Raw genomic sequence first — 21494 nt, forward strand, 5'->3', positions numbered from 1 at the left:
CAGGAACCATGCAGAAAACTTATAGACATAACTTTCAATTACCATGTCTTACAAACAAACTTTTTCATTACATTAAGATTATTCTAAATGTTTACCAAGAGTATTTTCAACAAAATAAATTAAACTTGAATAACTTGAGCAGCAGATAATTTGTAAAATTAAATACAAAAGTATGTCTACCTGAATAGAGATTGAAAGAAGAAATAAATATAAGTGATTTTCGTTTATTAGTGATCTGTAGGAGACAAGTCTCCATACAAGGCTATGAGAACAAGCAGATTTCTGACACATGAGGATGAAGAAGAAACAGAAACTATAATATATAGACATCCAATTACGACCTCTTACTAGAGATCTCTGGTTTTAGGAAAGAAGGTCTTGACTTGACCCATGTGCTTTTTTATAGCTTCTTTTATCTCTTTATTCCTCAGGCTATAGATAATGGGGTTGAAGAACGGGGACAACACCGTAAAGCCCAGAGCGATGGCTGTATCCCAGAATAAGGAGTAGGTGGCAGAGAAGCGTAAGTATGTGAGAGCCACATTTCCAAAGAAGAGCAAGAAGACAGTCAGGTGGGAGACACACGTGGAAAAGGCCTTCCGGCGACCTTCGGCTGAGCGGATACGTAGAATCACAGCAACAATACCGACATAGGACATAAAAACCAGCATCATAGTTGTAATAATCTCCATTGCATGGACAATATCCACTATCTGAATCATGACAATGGCTTGTGTGTCTGTGCAGGCCAGGCGCAGCACTGGGAGAAAGTCACAGAAAATATGCTCGAGGCGATTAGAACGACAAAAGGGCAGTGTAGAGATCCAAGCTATCTCAGGGAGGGGAGTGATAAAGCCACAAATACAGCAACTTAAAGTCAGCTGGGTACATAGCTTGGGGGTCATGATAGTGGGGTAGCGAAGAGGGTTGCAGATGGCCAGGTAGCGATCAAAGGCCATAACTGTCAAGAGACACATCCCACTGATGCCTGTGGAATGGAAGAAATACATCTGCAAGAGACAGCCGTTTAAGGAAATGCTCCTCCTTTCACTAAGGAGGCTGGAGAGCATCACTGGGATGGTGGCCGTGGTATACCAAATCTCCAGGAAAGAAAGTGCGCTGATGAAGAAGTACATGGGGGTGTGCAGGTGAGTATTCAGCTGGACCACTGTGATGATGACCAGGTTTCCAACCACAATGAAAGCATAGATGAAGAGCAGTGGAACAAAGCAGATGACAGACTCTCCCCAGGAATGAGGAAAAGCAGAGAAGATAAACTCCTGAGCAGTGGTCCCATTGGGGCTCCTCATCTCCACATTGAAGTGATGGTTTCGATTCCCAGTGTACTCTCACATCTTCTAAATCTAAGATGGTCTGAGAATAAATATGCTTGCCAAAAGCCAGCCTCCAGATAGACTCTGTATTGAAGATGTGGACGAAGACAATGGAAGAAAGAAATGGTTACTATTCCATCATTGCATGTAAGTGAGTTATAAAGCTAGCCAGAAACACAACCAACATTTGAACTAGTGATTCTGAAGTATAAGCATGCATCAGGTCCTTGGAGAGCTTGCTAAAATTCAGACTGCGGTTCTTATAGTAAGAGTTTCTAATTTATCAGATTTTAGACATGGCCCTCAAATTTGCATTTCTAACAAATTTCCAGGTAATATTGATCCTGCTGTTCAAGACACCATAGCTTAAATCATTGTGTTTTGATATGGTAAATGTAGATAAGACATTGAATGACTAGCAAACCATTTAACATATTTTTCCATATGCAAATGTCCTTGATTTCTGAACAATTTCCCCACAAATATTCCAAAAATCTTTTCATGCTGCTTCAGTTCATCTGATTCTTAGCATATTATTTGATTATCTTAATTATAATGACAAAGTTATAGTCAATCTTCCCATCTTCCTCCCCTTTCTTTTTATATATAGTTTACCCTATCTTTATATGAATATTCTTTTTTAAAAAGAATTATTTATTTATTTAATTCCATTTGTTATTATTATTTTTAAATTCAATCAAAGAGAGTGAGAGTGAGACAGAGAGAGAAACGGGAGGAGAGAAAGCAAGCCAGCAGCTCCAGGACTTGAACCACAGTTGCCCATGTGGTAATCCAGCGCCTTTAACCACCATGCCACCTGCCTGCCCTTATATGAATATTCTTAATAGTGATTCAGAAAATACTTACAGGACAATAACTATAGAAATGTTTACATGTGTTTTATGTTCTTTTAAAAGATCATTCTATGTCCTCACATTTCTTCTTTTTCACATATTCCAGGTGAGGGTTCTTGAAGATATTTTATACCAGAAGCCTTTGGTCAATGAAATACTTCATGAAAATTGAATGTATTAGGAAATAAATGCAGTTCTATAGTACATGGGTGGCTCAGTGAGAGGGTAGAATTCTATATAAAAATATAATGTAAGTAACATAGATTAAAGAATATTGTCTTATTAACTTTTTCCTTTACAAAATTTATTTTTATTCTCCATGTTGATTTTCTCTCTTCTATCGGATATTCGCATATATTCTTATCTTGGAGGGAAATTACATCTCTACTGAAACTATATCTCTCTGAATCAAAACAATCTTTTTTTAAATGTGAAATACATTAGGACATATGGAAAATTTATTCAAAATCCCCTTGAATATATTACCTTCTTTTAACTTTTCACATCTTTTTTGTTAAGGTATATAAGTAATTTTATCATTGAAGTCAATGGCCTCTCTCAGTCCTCATTGTCACTGTCCTCCAATGTCAAAAACCAATCCTTGGAAGTCTCTTTTTCCTTTTCCTGTTGAAGGAAGAAACTGCCATTGGTAGTTCCATTTTCCACCTCTTGGGTTTGTAAATAACCCCAAATTCTCTCTTCATTATTTTATTTATATATTTTCTTCCACACACAGGTATCGTTTATATCAAAACCTCACGTATTCAAGATTATCTATCATCTCCTGTTGGAGCTCTATTCTAGTTAATTAACGTGACTCTAAAATGTCTTGCTTTCAAGCTCCCTAAGTCCTACATTTTTTTTTCTCAGGAATCTTATATTTAGAAGCATAACCTTGACCAAAAGTTACCATCCTTAACTAGTATAGGCTGCGTGTGTCCTGCTTCAAATTCGTATCTTGAGTTTCTAACATAAAGTACATTAGACAGTAAGTATATGTGGAAATAGGGCCTTTAAAGAAATAACTAAATTAAAATCAACATTAGGACTGAGCTTAATCCACTACTGTTTGTGTTCCTATGAAAAGAGGAGATTTGCATGCAGACAATTTGGAGGGAAGACCATATAAAAATTCAGGAAGAAGATAACCTACTGCAAGTCAAAGAGAAGTAACTCGAAAGGAAAAACAGCCCTGTGGAAATTTTTATCTTATGAGGTGGTCCTGGAGCTCAGCAGTTAATGGAACCAGATCCCGCAACAACTAACCTTGATGTTGGTTCCAGCAACTTGGGGAACACATGGGGCATATAGGTAGCAATGGGAGGATTAAGGATTGCAGTATAACAATGTAGTATCACCTCTATACCAGAGTGATATTTCTCAGTCTCTTTCTCTACTGAGTGCAAGCATCTTCAGGCTATAATACAAAGAACCTTAATTGTAGATTTCAGTCTCCAGAATTGTGAGAAAATTTATTTCTGTTGTTTCAGCTACTGTCTGTGGATTTTCCTGTAGGCTCTAGCAAACCCTTATCCTCTGAACCCAGCCAGTTTCCCTTGCTATTATTTTTGTTGAACTAGATGCAAATTTTGCTAATTTTTATATCTCTTGTCCCCTCAGTCCCCAAACTAAATGTATTCTCAAGTTTTGTTTAGCTTAATTTTTATTATATCAGCATTATCTTTTATTTTCACTGTCTTTACCCTAATTTGATGCCTAGTTACAATGCTTACAAAATCAATATTGTAATTGAGATTCCAAAGGTCTCTGCTTCCAGTCTTACTTTCCTCTACTCACCCTCTATTCTCTGAAGGTTAAAATTGCAAGAGTATTAGTTTTTCTCATGTGACTTCTGTCATGTCAATATGTAGGTTTAATTTTCTTATTATTCTCTTCCTCAAGCTCTCACTTCTTTTCTAAAGAAAGAAAGGATCTCAAGTCTTTTAGGAAAACTTTTTTTTTTTTTTTTAAAAAATTTAGTTTAATTAATTTATTTTTGCTAAAGGGCACATGTGCTCGCCAGAAAGACAGAGAAAGAGAGACAGAATGTGAGAAATCACCTCCCAGGGGGGATGGGCACGCCGTAGTCCCTTCTCCTCCATTCTCCTTTCGGGATCTTGGGCACGCACGCACACACACCCGGCGTGAGTTTAAGCTACTGGGTCCGGGACTCGAACCATAGTCGACCACTTGGGAGTCCAGCGACATAGCCATTACTCTAACTGCTGGTCCCAGGAAAATTAATTATTAATGAGGTCTTTTATACTATTGCCAGTGGGTGCATGCAGTCACTGAAAAAGATAAAGAGACTAAGAGAGAACAACCCCATACAGAAGTTTCAATCAGAAAACAATAAGCTCTTTTTGTCTGGCATTGATAATGGTCCGGCTTCTTGTATAACTTAAGATAGGGCATTAATAGTTCTCCATTATATTAGCTATGGATGTGGGTGTTCATTGATCAAGCCCCTATCAAACTTCTAACTTTAAAACATTATTTTACACACAGCAGCAAGCATCATTTTTCTTCAATATTGCACTAAAATTTACTTTTTGTTAATTCTTGCAGAAAACTAGCCTAGCGTATCTCTTTGTTCACTTGCTAATTACCAATCCAATTCAGCAAATTCTTATTCCACACATATAACTTACATTTTCTGGTCTCCAAACATCCTAAGATAAACCCTCCTTCCTAAAATATCCTCCTCTCATCTCCCTTTTAATCTCTACCTTTTTTTCCCTAACCAAGTTCTGCATGTATTCTTTCTACTTTTAACAAGCTAATATCAAGTGTATCTAAGAACTATATTTTTACATATGTGTATGTGTGTGTGTGTGTGGATACGTGTGGAGAGAGAGAGAGAGAGATACATGAATATGTATACCTATATTCATTATTTCATTTTTTATTAATTTTTTAACTTTTCTTGATGAGTTACATATGTACCTTATCCTTCCTATAAGTCCTACTGTTTCCAACAGACATCAGCATATTCCCTAACTATGGCTTTCAGAACATAAATCCACCTACTAAACTAGGCCACTGGCTCAGGAAGATGCATTATCAACAAGCCTGATTTTTATTTATTTATTTTTTTTTGGAGAGATTTTCGCTATAGGGCACGTGTGCTCGCCAGACAGACAGAGAGAGACATAGAGACAGAAAGCAAGAAATCACCCCCCAGGGGGATGGTCATGCCACGATCCCTCCTCCTCCATTTTCCTCTCAGGATCTTGTGTACACACGCACATGCAACCGGTGTGAGTTTTAAACCACCGGGTCCGGGACGCGAACCACGGTCGACTACGTGGGAGTCCAGCAACATAGCCATTATGCTAACTGCTGGTTCCCAACAAACCTGATTTTAATACCTTAGTCTCCAGAACAAATGTGAATAAGCCAACAGAAGATGTGAGTCAGAAAGAAAGAAAACATCAGTTTTATCCATTAACTTCTCCTTTATCTTTATCCAAAATTCAGTAATGATAAATCTAGTGCACATGTGAATCCATTAACTGCAAATCTCACTTGAATCTTGGAACATTTCTTTCTGAAACAGTTAAAATATAAACTACAATGCTCGTATATGGTTGAAAAACAATCCTTTGAGTTTAGGTCTTATTCCCAATCTACATGTTTCCTAGAGAATGTAATTATTTAAGCCTTCATGCTTGACACTAACTTGCTCTAGAACACGGTTTACTTACTCCTCTTTAAAACCTGCCCAGCAGCTACTCACATTGAGACTGCAAGAATGTTCTTTCTCTGGATATATCTTACTTCCCAAAATTAGTTAATGCACTGACCTTGCTGATGTTGGGTTCCAGAGTGAGAACGAACATACCTGAAGATTACCTTTCCCTGCCCTGCTGTGGGGTATTTAAAACTACAAACATTGGTTGCCCTTCTGCTACATTTTTTTATCCCGACTGGAAGAGAAACTGAATAGCCTTCATCAGTCAGTGATACATACACATGCCTTTCCCTGTAGGGTTTCTCTCCTCTCCATCCCTTTCTCTCTCTCTTTCTCTCTCTCTCTCTCACTTACATATACATAGCCATAATTTTTCTCTCTTTCTGTCCCCCTCACTCTCTGAATGTGTGTAGTTTTTCTTGAATATATCTAGAATGGGAAGTTAAACTCTCTTGGGAGTTCTACATAAATGACTCAAGATAAGTACAAAAACAACAATCCCCATAATGATTTCAATCAGCAAAAACCCTTCAGACTGGTAATTAAGAGAACTCCAATCCCAAGGAACTCCAAACTAGAACAAATGTGATAGTCTGGGAGCTCTAGCTGTCAGAATAAAAGTCCTTTTTAAAAAAGCCTTCCCTTTCTGTGCTGTATTTTAGTGAATCAAAATGTTGAAAATTCAAAACTCAGATTTAAGAAATGCTGAGAAAAGGGGAGATCAATGGAACGTTGGAAGGAGAGGGCTGGGCTTAGACCTTGCTTGTTTTCGGACTATTTAGACTAATTTAGGAAAAATTATTGTCCTTCTCCATCCCTCACATACTAGTTTATATTGCTGTTTGGGCCAATATTTTAGTTTCCTTTCTTTATGAGCAGAGGTCAGTAACCTCTCCAGGAAGAGAAGTGGTTTTCCTTCATTTATGAAAAGAGGTCAGAAAACTCTTTGGGAAGATAAATCAGGGAAGTCTTCCAAAGACTCATGCAAATTAACAAGTCTGTATGCTACTCCTAAGTTCTTTTGTGTATACAACAAATGTTCTGAGAATAAAATGATTAGTACGATGTCATTTCTTGCCTTCATGAAGTTACTACCATAAAATATAAAAATGAGTATAAATCAATATTTTACAGTGGTCGGTGAACTCCCTGATACAAAGAACTAAGTACCTGAAGAGGGCAGTTCACTCTTCCTTATGAATTCAGAGGAAATTCCAAGAATAAACTAAGACATAAAAAATAAACACTGCTAAGGTCCCTACCCTGCAAGTTGCAAAATGAAGATTAACCTCAGTTGTGCACAACTCCCAAAGAACTCAGTCTTATAGTAAGGGCCAGAAGAATGGAAGGTAAGAGTCCGCCTTGCTACTAGGAAGCTGGTGCCTCTAAGAAATATACGTTCTCCTTAGTGACACTATCTTATAAAATCAGGATCTGGGGCCAGCCAGTGACTTGGTGGATCTCACATGGATCTCATATGACAGGATCTCACATGGCAGATTGCACAGAGTCCTGGACCTGTCAGACTGAAAAACATACCTGGTCTCTGTGCATGTGTACCTCCTATAAAAAAGTGCAAAATGTTAATGTTAATTAAGATGATGGCTATAAATAGTCTATGGAAATACAATCTTAGCATACAATTTTGATTTTTTTGTAAATTTGGGTGACTATTTTTAGAATTATTTATTTAATTTAATTTAATATCTTTTAAATTTGCCATAGGGCACATGTGCTCACCAGAGAGATGGAGAGAGAGAGAGGGAAAGTGAGGAAGCAAGTGGCCAGGTCTGGGACTCAAATCAATCACTATATCACTTGCTGACTCCTATAATTTTTATTTTTAAAAATATGTATTATAGGGCATAATGGTTACATCAGTGGACTCCCATGTAGTTGACCGCAGTTTGAGTCCCAAACCTGGCGACGTAAAACTCATGCTAGGCGCATGTGCACGCATGCCCAAGATCCAGAGAGGAGACTGGAGGAAAAGGGATTGTAGTATGGCCTTCCCCTCTGGGGGGTGAGTTTTTTGCTTTCTCTCACTCTCTGTGTTTCTGGTGAGTGCATGTGCCCTATAGCAAAAATCTGTCTAAAAAAAATGATAATATTATATGTGTTATATTATAACCATTGTAAAATTATATATTTTGGGGGCCAGCAGGTGGCAAGGTGGTTAAGGGTGCTGGGCTCCCAAATGGCCAATCGTGGTTCTAGTCCCGGACCTGGCAGCTTGCTTTCTCTCTTTCTCTTCTCATTCACTCTGTCCCTTTCTGGTAAAATTAAAAGTAACTAAATAATAAAATACATGAAGTTAAATAAAATAATTCTTTAAAAATTATGTATTTTGGCACCCCTATAAAATAGACTAATTGTTTTTTTAGGTAAATCGATTAAAACATAATAAATTTGATTAAAGATATAAAGATATGTATTTATCACTTCTTAACACGCCTTTGCATTCACTCTGCATGGTATAGTTAAGTTCCCAAAGGAAAAATATGATCTACTCATTTGTTTTTTTAGAGGAATTAACACAAATTTGATGCAGTTCACAATGCCCTATGGACGAAAGTGTTGCACTTGGATCACAGCTGAGTGTGGTCAGAACAATAAGGAGCTGACTGGAGAAGGAAAAGAGAAGGAGTAGAGTGTGTGGGAGTGCTGCACGTCCTCGCTTCTCCTTGGTGTTTAGTAGCTAGCACATTCTCTCATAGCAACGGGAAGGCGTGTGGTGTCAGAGGGACGCTCCAAGCATTGCAAAGGTAAGTCAGACATTGAAGATGGGGGAAGCTGGAACAATGGAAATATTTATGAATGTTGTTTATATTAATTCAACGAACCATCTTGAAGTTGAAGAATAAGTTAACAACATCAGAGATACAGAGAAGGCACTGACCCTAGAAAGTAAGGAGAGAAATTGCTATTATTGTCTCTAAATCCTCAAAGGTCTTTATTTGCTAGTCTACTTGTCAGCTCACTGGGGAAGAAAGTTGGATTAATTAAATAATCCATTAAATTCTAATTACCTAGGGATCAATATTTGTGAAGTGTTTTAATTTCTACAGAGGATTGTAGCCTCAGCTACTGACCAGATACTGAGCACGAAAGAGCTTCTTAATTATGACATTCCTATTCTTATTTCTCAGGCTATACATAGTGAGACTGAGAAAGGAAGCAAGTACATAGCCTGTCAGAGCAACAGTGGCATCCTAGAAAGACATGTGGCAGAGAGTCTAACGTACGTGAGAGCCACACTACCTGAAAACAGCAGGAAGACAGCACAGGGGGCAGCACATGTGGAAGAGGCCTTTATTCAACCTTTAGCTAAATGAGTCCCCAAGATAACAATGATAATTCCAATTAAGAAAGAGAAAGAGGGGCCAGCAGGTGGCATGGTGGTTGAGGCACTGAACTCCCTTGTGGCTGACTGTGGTTCGAGTCCCAAACCTGGTGATTTGCTTTCTCACTTTCTGTCTCTGTCTCTCTCTCTGGGGAGTGCATGTACCCTATAGCAAATTAAAATAATAACAATAATAAATAAAATTAAATAAACCTTTAAAGAAAAAAAGAAAGAGAAAGAATCAGACCTGTTATCAGAATGTGAAGATCATGAATCATATCTTGAATCAGGATCATGGAGACATCTGTGCAGGTTTAATTAAATAAAGGGGTAAAATCACAGAAGAACTGGTGGATTTGGTTGGACCATGAAAGGTAAAGTAAAATTACACATAATTTCAGATAGAAGAATAAAGAGACCAAAGATAACAGAGCCTGCAGAGAGTGGAGTACATAGTTCAGGGGAATAGGAAGGCGTCATGAAGGTGTGATGGTGGAATGGGCTGTGGATGGCAACATACCTGTCAGAGGCCTTGACATTAGGCAAGGCCCCTTTAGTGTTTCCACCAGAATGGAAGTGCACCTGCCAGAGGTAAGCAATGACAAAGATGGTCCTTTGTTCACTGACCAGTTTGGGAAGCATCTTTGAGTTGGTGGCTGTGAGCGCTACCTTTTAAGAAATAAGAACGTACACGGGATTGTGGAGAAAGGTGTCCAGCTTTACAGCAAAGTCTATGTTTGGTTTCCAATCACAGTTAGGGTGCACAGGAAAAGTAAAGGGAAAACAAGGAACCAGCAGTTAGCGTAATGGCTATGTCGCTGAACTCCCATTTAGCTGACCACAGTTCAACTCCTGGACCTAGTGGCTTAAAACTCACGCTGGGTGCATGTGCGTGTGTGCCCAAGATCCCAAGAGGAGAATGGAGGAGAAGGGATTGCGGCGTGGCCATCCCCCCTGGGGGTGATTTCTCGCTTTCTGTCTCTCTGTCTCTCTGTCTTTCTGGTGAGCGCATGCGCCCTATAGCAAAGAACAAACAAACAAAAAGTAAAGGGAAACCAATATAGGAGATCATCCTGGAGCTCAGGAAACCCAAGGGCGATCATTTCTATTAGTGCTGATGTTTCTCGTTTCCATTTCCCCACAGAGCCAGCTGTGAATGAATAAACAAGCACAGTTAACCGAGAAGGAAACCAATGAGTGTGAGAGTATTATTTTAGTCAGTTGGTATTTTCCTGTTCTGACATTTTTAAGATTCAAAACAAGCAGTAGCTTGCCTACACCTCTAATCTTGCTTTGATTTGGGAAATGGTATAGCAAAATGATTACTAGTGTGGGCTCTAATCAAGCATAGTGAGCCAGAATACTCATTCTCTCTCTTATTAATTGAATAATAATGGGGAAAAATTACATAATATATCTGATCCTCAGCATCTTACTCTGTAGTTGACAATTATTTGTGCTGAGTTGTGAAAATGACTTGAATTAAACTATGAAAGTGTCTAGTATCGGTGTTTGATATTTTGCTTCTTGAAAGAATAATATTAACAGATATTAACATTATCTCTGGATCTTAATTCATCTTCTACCATTTTGTGTGACTTCTTTCTCTACTAATACATAGAAAACAATGTATCAAAGTATCAATGACCCTATAGTTGCAAAACAATGGAAAGTTTGAGCATTTATATTATTGTTATACTTTAGCATCAGAAACTACTGATAACTACTTAAAGATGCTTTTCTATGATTCCCGTGAAACCACCTTCTTCAGGCTTGTTTTCTTCTGTATGAAAGCTTCTGCTAATTATTTGTCTTTCTAAATTTCTATCTCCAGAGCAGGTGTTTCTTGAACTTTAGACCCACGTATCCATAGTCCCACTGGTCACTCCTTCATGCTGCACTGTGGAAGTTTTCAAAGTTCACTATGATATACCCTGGATCACTGCCTTTGTGAAAGCTTTCTGGGATGCCCTCTTACTCTTCTTCAGCTGAAAAACTCAGGCTTCCTTCAAGTTTCATCTCGGGGGTTACCTCCTGCAAAAAGCCCTCTGACTTTTCCTGTGGTCTCAACTAATTCCCCACTTACTCACACACATATACACACATTGGGGTTTATTCTTGTCTTTGTATTTTCTAGAGAACCTCCACCAAACACTATGTTTCACTGTAATTTTGTTATTTCTTGAAGTTCACTAGATTGTGAGTTTCTATTAGGGTAGAATCAGTTTTTTTTTTTTTTTTTGGTCTTTCATAATCTCTGATATGGATTAGGTGCTGCAAAACAGCTCATTTTTTAGATAAATACATTTGAATAAGGTAAAGGCAAAATTAGAAAAATCAAAAAGACAGGAAGGGAAAGTATAAATATTTACATCTGCAAAGTCCAGTAAGGTCCAAATAACTGTATTTTTCCATTTTTTATCTGTAAATCTACAGAGCCCAAATGAAATTTCCTCATAAACCCCACTCCAGTAACAAAATTCAAATCCTCCCAAATCTTCAATTAGTGTGTCTCATCTGAAGCAAAGGAAATGAATACTCTCTCCTCAGACTTCCAGGACCTTAAATTCACCTCTGCCAAATACTAGAGGGCTCTTCCCTTTCCCTGGGTCTCTGTATGGTTAAATGTTTTTTTAATCTCTCTGGAAGGATTGTCTTAAGTCATTTTATGGAAAATTAAAATTTGGGAAAACTGAGCTCCACGAGCTTTTCTCTCTTGATGATACTTGGGAAGCAGCCTCTTCCCTTGTGCAGTCAATTGACAGACGACTTCCTTCTAATTATATCTCCAGGTCAAGGAGAATCTATCAGTGCTCCCAGGACTACCTGAAAATTCCACTGAACATTGTTACTCTTTGTATTGCTATTTAACCTGCCATCCTCTATCCATGGAGTTGGGAGAGTGCCATATATTCCAGTCCATTCTGTTGCTCATAACAGAAAATACCTGTGTCTAGGCAATTTATAAGAATAGGGAATTATTAAGTTCATAGTTTGGAGGTCTAAGGTCTGGGGGTCCACATATGGCAAGGATCTAGTAGAGTTTTACACCAGCACCACTGACACCCTCAGGTTTTCAAACTTTTAGCCTTGGACTGTGTTACGTCATCTGCCTTCCTGCCTCTGGGACCTCTGAACTTGGACTTTCCTACTCTAGCAAAATTCATGGATTTACAGCTTGCAGATGGCCTGCTGTGGAACTCTTAGCTGCCATAAGCATGCAGTAGATGGCCTCAGTAAATCTGTTCTTACACATCTGTACAAACCTACTATTATATCTCCCTAAAGAACTCAAGGGGGACCAGCAGTTAGCGTAATGGCTATGTTGCTGGATTCCCATGTAGTCGACCGTGATTCCATGTCCCAGACCCTGTGGCTTAAAACTCATGCTGGGCATATGTGCGTGCATTCTCGTCCAAAATCCCAGAGAGGAGAATGGAGGAAAAGGGATTGTGGCGTGGCCATTCCCCATGGGGGTTGATTTCTCGCTTTCTGTCTCTCTGTCTCTGTCTGTCTGGTGAGCACACGTGTCATATAGCAAAAACCTCTCCAAAAAAAGAAAAAAAAAAGAACCCTGACTAATATACTGTGTCTTCACACACATACAAAAAGAAGAAGAAGTAGAAGGAGGAGGAGGAGGGGTCGCAAGAAAAAGAGGAAAAGGCGGGGGACAGTATTAGGTATTTATTGTTGTCAACCTGAATATTGCGAATAAATTAATGAATAGAACATAGATTAATTTTTATTAAAATTTTGTCAGTTGGAAAATCACACCAATTCTAAAGAAGAAAATGTAAAGTACCAAATTTTCTTTCCCAGTAACATGCACAGAGGTCTTGCCTGAAGTATCCTATTGATGCTGTTGAATTCTTGATATGTCCCACAAAATATATCAAGGATTGATCTTTGTTTCTCATAGTTACTCTCTTCCATCCATTGTCTTCTTAATTTTATTTTTTTTCACTCCTCTTCCATTAGGAAATAACTCCAATGACTATTGACCATGTCTGTTTGCCATCAAAAATTGAATTCTTCTCTGTGTGGAATGACTTACCATAAAATATTATTTATTCAGATGAAAAAGAATATTTTGCCATTAAAAATGAAAGTCAAAGAAGTTGGATTTGTCTTCTAATCACATGTTAATAGGTTGAAGCATGAAGAAAACACATTTTACTGTCTTGTAAATATGCCTTAGAGAGGAGAAAACACAATTTGCTACACCCTCCCCTTTTGGGGAGGTCTAATTAGAAAATTAATTTGAACAGGGCATCCTTTAAGTTACTGTAACTTTTTTTTTTTTTTTTTGAGAGGTGTTTGCTTTTGGGTGTATGTGCTTGCTGGAGAGACAGAGAGAGATGAAGACAGAAAAAGAGAAATCATCCACCTGGGGGGATGGTCATGCCGCAATCACTTTTCCTCCATTCTTGGGATCTTGAGCACACACCCACACACACCCAGTGTGAGTTTCAAGCTGCCAGATCTGGGACTTGAACTGTGGCCAACTATGAGGGAATTCAGTGATGTCACCATTACACCGTCTGTTCGTCCCAAAGTTACTGTGGCTTTTAATATTTTTCACTTACATATATACTAATATCACCTCAAAAACTTTATTTTTAAAAATCAGGGGAATTTTTCTCTTTACTAATTCTTATAGAAAAGGTCTATTTTCTTTGAACTACGTAAGATAGTGTGACTACTTCTTACAACATCTTTTAGTCACTAAAGGAGAAAATCAGCTTTTCCTTTTGCTCTTTCCTTCCTTTCTTTGTATTATTTCAAATTATTCCAGATTACTTGGGCACTATGTATGAAATACACAGTGAATACAGATCCTGTACTTGTTCACTAGAGTGAAAATTGTGTAACGTGGTTTCCTTGTGGATTCTCCTGGGCCTTGTTCATTGTCCTTCCCAGTTCATGCTGCTGGAAACTTAAGAATGTTTGTGAATCAATTTTAAATTCTGGTGGCTTATAGGAAATTAATTCTGATTTCCTGAGAGGCCACAGTGAAGTGATGGAGTGCAACCCTTGGTCAAGGATAGAGTTTTAACTATATATTTTTTTGTGTGTATTTGTTTTGGCTTGTTTTATTCCTGATTAATCAGATTCATGTTTAAAAAGTCAGGAACAATTTAATATGCTTTATCAGATTAAAAACTGCAATCCTGCAGCTAGCAGGTGGCATACTGTTTAAGGCACTGGACTACCACGTGGTTGAGTGCATCGCAAGTCCCAGACCCAGTGACTTGAAACTCAAGCACGTATGCGTGGACGCCCAAAACCCTGAGAGAAGAAAGGAGGAGTTGGGATTCTGATGTGGTCATTCCCTCTGGGTGGTGGTGGTTTCTTTCTTCCTGTCTCTCTGTCTCTCCAGTGAGTGTATACTCTATAACAAAAGTCTCTGACATCAGAAGGATCAGATGTAGTGAGGGTGGTATAGCTGTAGAAAAATCCCTTTAAAAAAACCCCAAAATACCAGCAATCCTAATATAAGGCCTTCTCCCCATATCCAGAAACATTTATCAGCATCTTTGTTAAATTAGAGCTCTCATTTTTATGTAAAAAATGAGTATAGTCAAGGTTTATTATAAGCAAACACTAATGTGCATTTTTTTAAATATGTTGGCTGTAAGAAAACAAACAAGGACTTTTAAAGCTAGCTTTTCCCAGCTTCACTTAGTATGCCATCCATCAAAGAAGGATTATGGGACAAATTATCTGGGCTGGCTACTTTCTAGACAGAGATATTCCAGATATCCATTAAATACAGCTCACCTACCCAACCAAGGTATTGTCAACTTGGAATGTCCAACACTTCAATTTGAAAAGATTACTTTTTTTGTAAATTCTTTTTTATATTATTTGATTTAATTTATGCATTTATTTATTTAACCAGAGACAGAGAGAGAGAGAGAAAGAGACAGAAAGTGAGAGAGCAATATGCCAGGTCTGGGACTCTAACCATGGTCAGCCATGTGGAAGTCCAGCACTTTAACCACTGGGCCATCTGCTGGCCCCTGAAAAGATGACTTTAAATTGTCTCCCAAATAGAATATTCTCTTGCCTCTGTTGAATTCTTTTAAATTTTATTTTTCTTTACCATGACTTCAGAAAATTATTTAAATTATGTCTGTGAAGTCCTCCACGCCTGTTTGACAGGATACATACAGTTTTTTGCTTGTTTTTTTTTTTAGAAGGATTAGTATGATATATACTGGGAAGGGTTGTTTTGTGTGTTTGTGTTCATATATTGATATGACCACTATTGGATTATTCAATAAATAAAAAAGGGGCCATTATTATCCTTTGTGGATTTAGGTCTTCTAAGGAAATTAATGTGATCTTTGCTTGAGTAATTTTATTGACCTATGGAGAAGAAAATTTAAACAGGTAGGATAATATTTCTATGTCCTTATCAAAATTACTGTATTTTATAATAATGTTTGTAAATAGAGTATGATAGAAACTAAATTAAAGCAATGATAGTAGATATACACAGGAGAAAAAAATAGTTATTTAATTAAAAAGTTAAATCATTTTTTAAAAAACTAGCACTCGATAAATGCACAAAAAGTTTATGACTATAAGTAGTTAAAGATAATGTTTAGATGTGGAAAGATAAACAAAATTCCTATCTGTGTGTCCTAAAGTATTTTATATTTCTGTAAATAGTATCTTAGATTATGGTTTTCTCTTAAACATATATGGCTATATTAGTAATCTAATCTTACCAAATATGTATTATGCTTATTATTCTAATGAAGACTTAACTATATAAGTAAAAATAAAAGTATGAGACTACTTCAAGAAATTTATGGAAAAATGAAATTAAAGTACAAGTTTACTTTATGCAAAAAAATGTTTTATAATACAAACTTTCCATATATTTTTCAAGACCCCTTGTATAACAATTAAGTTAAATATTATTTGGGGGACCAGCACATGGCGTGATGGTTAAGGTGCTGGACCCCCACATGGCAGACAGCAATTCAAGTCCTGGACCTGGCAGCTTGCTTTCTCACTTTCCCTTTCTCTGTCCGTCTCTGGTCAAATTAAAAAAAATGATAGATAACAACAAATAAAAAAATAATTCTTTTAAAATATATATTATTTTGGATGTCTACCTTTGGACAAACCCAATAAGACAATCCCATGATCTCTAATTAAATTTTAAAAAGTACCCGAGATCTGTTCCCTGAAAGGTAGCATACCTCAGAGCACGTGGCCAGCTTCTAAAGTATAAGCCTAGCATTTCTAACTCTAATCAACAAATTTCTTCAACTACAACCTTTCAGTAAAAAAAAAATCCATTACAAAATAAAATGTCTGATAATATACACAACAGTTTCATAATGATGATGCAGTGAGGATAACTGTGTTTTTCTATATATACAGAAGATAATTACGATGACAAAAATTTTAATGTGACAAAAACCAGGTATGGGGTAATATCATGTTCTAATCTATTAGAGAAACATTAAAGCAGTGAAAGGGAACCTGTGGGTCACAATTAAATCCCAGATGTGTTCAACACTTTTTGAAAGCAGAAGAGCTTTTTAATTGCATTCTTCATATCCTTGTTTCTGAGACTGTAAATGATGGGATTAAAGAATGGGGCAAGTACAGTGAACGTCAGTGCAATACAAGTGTCCAAAACTGGTGGGTAAGTAGTATTGAAACGCAGGTACATAAGTGACACGCTGCCAAAGAATATCAGGAAAACCATGAGATGGCCTGCACAGGTAGAAAAGGCCTTCTGCCTACCTTCAGCAGAGGGCATTCTCAGGATGACAATGACAATTCTTATATATGACAGGGCAATGATTAGAAAGGTAATGATGATGACCACAGCATGGATCACATCCTCAATCAGAATCATGGAGGTGTCCGTACAGGCCAGGCTCAGCACAGGAACCAAGTCGCAGAATATCTGATGAATCTGGTTGGGCCCACAGAAGGGCAGTGTGGATATAATCACAATCTCAGGAAGCAAGATGAGAAAACCAAAGATGCAGGAGCCTGCAGAGAGCTGAGCACAGAGCCTGGGGGTCATGATCATCTGATAGCGAAGGGGGTTACAGATGGCAATGTATCTGTCTATGGCCATGGTGAAGAGCAATATCCCCTCCGAATTTCCCAGTGAATGGAAGAAATACATCTGCAAGAGACAGCCTGTCATGGAGATTGCCTTCTTTTCACTGATGAGGTTGGAGAGCATTTTAGGAATTGTGGCTGTGGTATACCAGATCTCCAGAAAGGAAAAGATACTAATAAAATTATACATAGGATTGTGGAGACGGGTGTCCAGCCTTACAGCAAGGAAGATCAATAGATTCCCAATGACAATAAAAGTATATATGAAAAGTAAAGGAAAAAAATACAGGAGACTGCCATCCTGGAGCTGGGGGAACCCAGTGAAGATAAACTCGGTCACTGCTGATAGATTTCCACTCCTCATATTCCTAGCAGAGTTAGCTGCAAATGAAAGAAACTAATTTGTGCCTGCGAATTAGTTCAGGATGAGGTCATGAAAGTCAATCAGATATTACAATGAAATAACTTGAAGGAATAACAAAAAATAACTTGAATTGTTTTCCCCTAACTTCACATCATTGTGCATGTTGACCAATAATTGATTTTTTTCTTCCTCCCTCATTTACTTCTCCAAAGGCAAAATTGCAGAAATGGAGGTCTTTAAATGTTTTTAATGGTTAAAAGAAAAGAAAAAAACGAGTAAAAATTATTTTTATTTGTGGACCAGCAGAAGATAGTGTGGTGGTTAAGGTACTGGATCCCATGTAATTGTCAGCACGGTTCTAGTCCCAGACCCAACAACTTGAAAATCATGTGTATGCATGTGTTCCCAAAATCTGGAGAAGAGAATGGAGGAAAGGGGATTGCTATCTGGCCATGTCCCCTGGGAGGTGATTTCTCACTTTTTCTCTTTCTCTCTCCCTTTGTTTGTCTCTTTCTGGTGAGTGCGAACAGCCTACAGCAAAAACTAGAAAATAAAAGGAGTTTTTTTAATCTCTAGTATAAGCATTTAATGTATAAATATAATGTATAAGTTTTATACAAGTACTATATTATTAGAATCAGAATGTAGACCTGTAGTCAGCATTGAAATCCTGTCCAAGACTACTTATTAATATGTGTCTTTTGGGAAAATTACTAAATCTCTCAGATTCTCAAGTTTTCATTTGCAAAACAGTACCTATAATTTAAAAATAGCACCTACCTAATCAGGATGCTGTAGAATTAAGTAAATACTTGCAAACGATTTTAACAAAGTTTGATAGACAACTTCTTTTTTTAAAATTTATTTCTTTTTGTATATACATTCAGTCGCATTGTTTAGCTTACAATATGAGCATTTCAATATGTGAACATTTCTCCCCAGTCCCGTTGATCAAAATATCTTCAACCGATAATACCACACTTCTTGAAAGACTAATAAAATCCTACTCACCAGGTTTCTCTAACACTTTGCTATGAGCTTCTTCCTATTTTTCCCCTCATTTTCTGACCTATTTTCACCTCATTTCTCTGATTATATTCCCCATGCTTATATAACTCATAACTATAGCTCTGTATGCTCATCCAGTAATCATATCCACTTAGAAGATTTCAACTATTAATGCTTCTAAATGTTTTTCTCCAAACAGCTCTCTTTCATAAGTTCCATACCATATCTGACTCTTAAGCTCTATTTCCTAGCATTCCCTAACTCCACTCTCCCTGCAATCCCATCACTCAAGTTGCTTTCTGAAGTCACCATACCGCCCTGTGTGTGTTACTTTCTCTGACTTGATGGAACATACCTCTCCTCTTTTGTCTTTCTTTTTACACAATAGCAATTTATAGAACTGGCAAAAGATGTAAATGCCAGAAACAAGCCTTTAATATTTAATTTCCCCCACCATTTATAAGCTGCTAACATAAGTTTACTCAATCTCTGCATGCCTTTAATTCTCCATTCGTAAAATGTAAAAGATATGAATATAAGTGATAAGGTTATGACAACAATGAAGAACTTCATGATAGCAATAACAGTACAGTATAGTCATGGGATAGTGTAGTGTGGTATTAATGACTCATTCCCTCCAGTGAACACTGTCCCAAATATGTCATGTATAGTTCTTACTTAATGCTCATGATCTCTAATAAGTTAATAAGTTAAGACTATTATTCCCGTTTTACAGATGAGAAGATTTGGGCAAAGACTGGCTATGTATCTTGTTCAGAGATTTCCAGCTAATAAAGGACAAAGTCAGGATTTAAATCCTTGCATCGTGTTGCTGGGAGAATGCACTAACCCACAGACATTTGACTGCCTCTACCAATATGAGTAAATGTATTTTATATATTTAGAGTAGCATCAGGAATATAGGAAACACTAAAACTTTGGACACTATTATGCTGGAGTTTCTGTATTATAGCCTTTCATGGTCTATTATCAGTGTACTTGTTTTGCCTTCTGTAGACCTTGAGTTCTGGGAAAGTAATTTTGTTTTATTTTTTTAATTTCTCACAGTGACTATAACAGGATTGGCATGTAAAAACTGATTGGTATCAAATAAGGTAATTTGGAACCTGGCCACTGAATGAAATTACAATTAAACATGCAAGATACCTAAGCATAAGTGAGTGAAGAGGAATAAGGGCTGTTCAGAAAAGAAAGTAGGACAATTCAATCCTAAGGCATTTGTAATCAAGTCTAGACTGAATGACATCTCAAAAAATAGCATCATAAATGCAGGATCTAGTTTCTCATAGATCCATGACCAGCATCCCAGTCTCCTCTTGAACATGTCATTGCTTCTTGCCAAAATTTGAAGCTCCTAAACTCTTTAATAATGAGGTCTTCAAGTTATGAGATTATTATTCTTGTGCATGGCCGGTAAATCCCTTCTCTCCAACACTTAACCTGCACTCACCTCTGACAAAGAATACAGGGACTCCTCTTTCTGTCTGGGTCTCTGCATCCTTGATACCACTTCTGTGCCTTCAAAAGGGGATTTATTGTCATCTCCACATGCATCTCAGGGAAGAGCAGAAAAGGGGAAGTGGGTTCTACAGGGGATTCTTCTTCTGCACTGTAGCAGAGGATTATCTTCTCTCAAGGGGCTAATTAACAGAAAGAACCCCTTCCTTACTTTTCTCTCATTAGATTTCTAGATCAAAACTATCAATAAGTGTGTATTTTTTTCTATTGTACCCAAATATTGCACACTACCTTCTCCAGTATTTCTCTTATTGTCTCCACAGCTCTTGAATCTACCAGCGTGCCATGCAAAGAGCAGTTTTGTCACGGTCCTACTCTTCTTACATGAGCACACAGATGTGGAAAGTCTCAAAGTGAATATACAGACACCATAAATTCATGTCGACAATTATTATTCAGTAGACTAAGACCATTTCATAATAAACATGTTATTGGGAATTTCATGCCAATATTGAAGAAAGTGAGGGAACAATGCCATTTTTTGGGGGGCATACTTTGAATGTGAGTGGATCTCTCTTATCTTAATTAATTCATCTTGTTCTAGTTGACTCGTCCATTGACAGTCAACATCTCACCTTTTTTATAGGAATATTCTATACTCCGGGTGTTCAATGCACTGATTTGCAGAAAACTCAAAGTTCCCATTTTTTATTTGACAGTTTGCTTTTTAAAGTAATATGTATGTATGCGTACACACACACACACACACACACACACACACACACACACAGGTATATTTATTTAAATTTGACAAGAGAGAAAGAGAAAGCAAGAAAGCAAGCCATCAGATCCAGGACTTGAACCAAGGTCAGCCATGTGAGAGTCTGGTGTATTAGCCACCACACTACCTGCCAGCACCAGTAGTTAGTTGCTTTTAACATGCCATCTTCTCTTTGAAAATACATTTTGGGTCCTGGAATAGGAAGAAATTCTTTCTCTCTGAATTTATTCGTCTGTTTATTTTATTTTTTTGCTATAAGGGATCTGCCAGAGAGAGACAGAGAGAGGGAAAATGAGAAATCACCCCAGAGGGATGGACACATTTTAATCCCTTCTCTTCCATTCTTCTCTTGGGATTTCAGACATGAACATGCACATGCACATGCCAAATAAGATTCTCATGCCACCAGGTCTGAGACTCAAACCAGGAAGTCAGCCATGTGAGAATTAAGTGCCTTAACCTCCATGTCACCTGCTGGCCTCTTTCTCTCTGAATTTTATCTAACTTTGCCTTTGATGTCCTGGGACTCTATTTTCA

At 37.5% G+C, this 21494-nt stretch overlaps 2 protein-coding genes and 1 pseudogene across 2 annotated transcripts; all 3 read right to left on the bottom strand.

Moving 5' to 3' along the window:
• Window positions 1-347: 347 nt before the first annotated feature.
• Window positions 348-1310, bottom strand: LOC102503307 (olfactory receptor 6K2). The gene has a single exon (XM_006159087.1). The coding sequence runs from the start codon at window positions 1308-1310 to the stop codon at window positions 348-350; it is 963 nt and encodes a 320-aa protein (XP_006159149.1).
• A 7263-nt stretch (window positions 1311-8573) lies between these two features.
• Window positions 8574-12481, bottom strand: LOC114009786 (olfactory receptor 6K6-like; annotated as a pseudogene).
• A 4260-nt stretch (window positions 12482-16741) lies between these two features.
• LOC102467964 (olfactory receptor 6K3) lies at window positions 16742-17698 on the bottom strand. Its single transcript, XM_006159088.1, has one exon. The coding sequence runs from the start codon at window positions 17687-17689 to the stop codon at window positions 16742-16744; it is 948 nt and encodes a 315-aa protein (XP_006159150.1). The 5' UTR covers window positions 17690-17698.
• Between the last annotated feature and the right edge of the window lie 3796 nt (window positions 17699-21494).

Source organism: Tupaia chinensis, unplaced genomic scaffold (genome assembly GCF_000334495.1).
Source record: "Tupaia chinensis unplaced genomic scaffold, TupChi_1.0 Scaffold000623_1, whole genome shotgun sequence".
Classification (NCBI taxonomy): Eukaryota; Metazoa; Chordata; class Mammalia; order Scandentia; family Tupaiidae; genus Tupaia; species Tupaia belangeri.

Excerpts from the sequence above, each read along its gene's own strand:
- LOC102467964 (XM_006159088.1), bottom strand. The coding sequence starts at position 17,689 with ATGAGGAGTGGAAATCTATCAGCAGTGACCGAGTTTATCTTCACTGGG.
- LOC102503307 (XM_006159087.1), bottom strand. The coding sequence starts at position 1,310 with ATGAGGAGCCCCAATGGGACCACTGCTCAGGAGTTTATCTTCTCTGCT.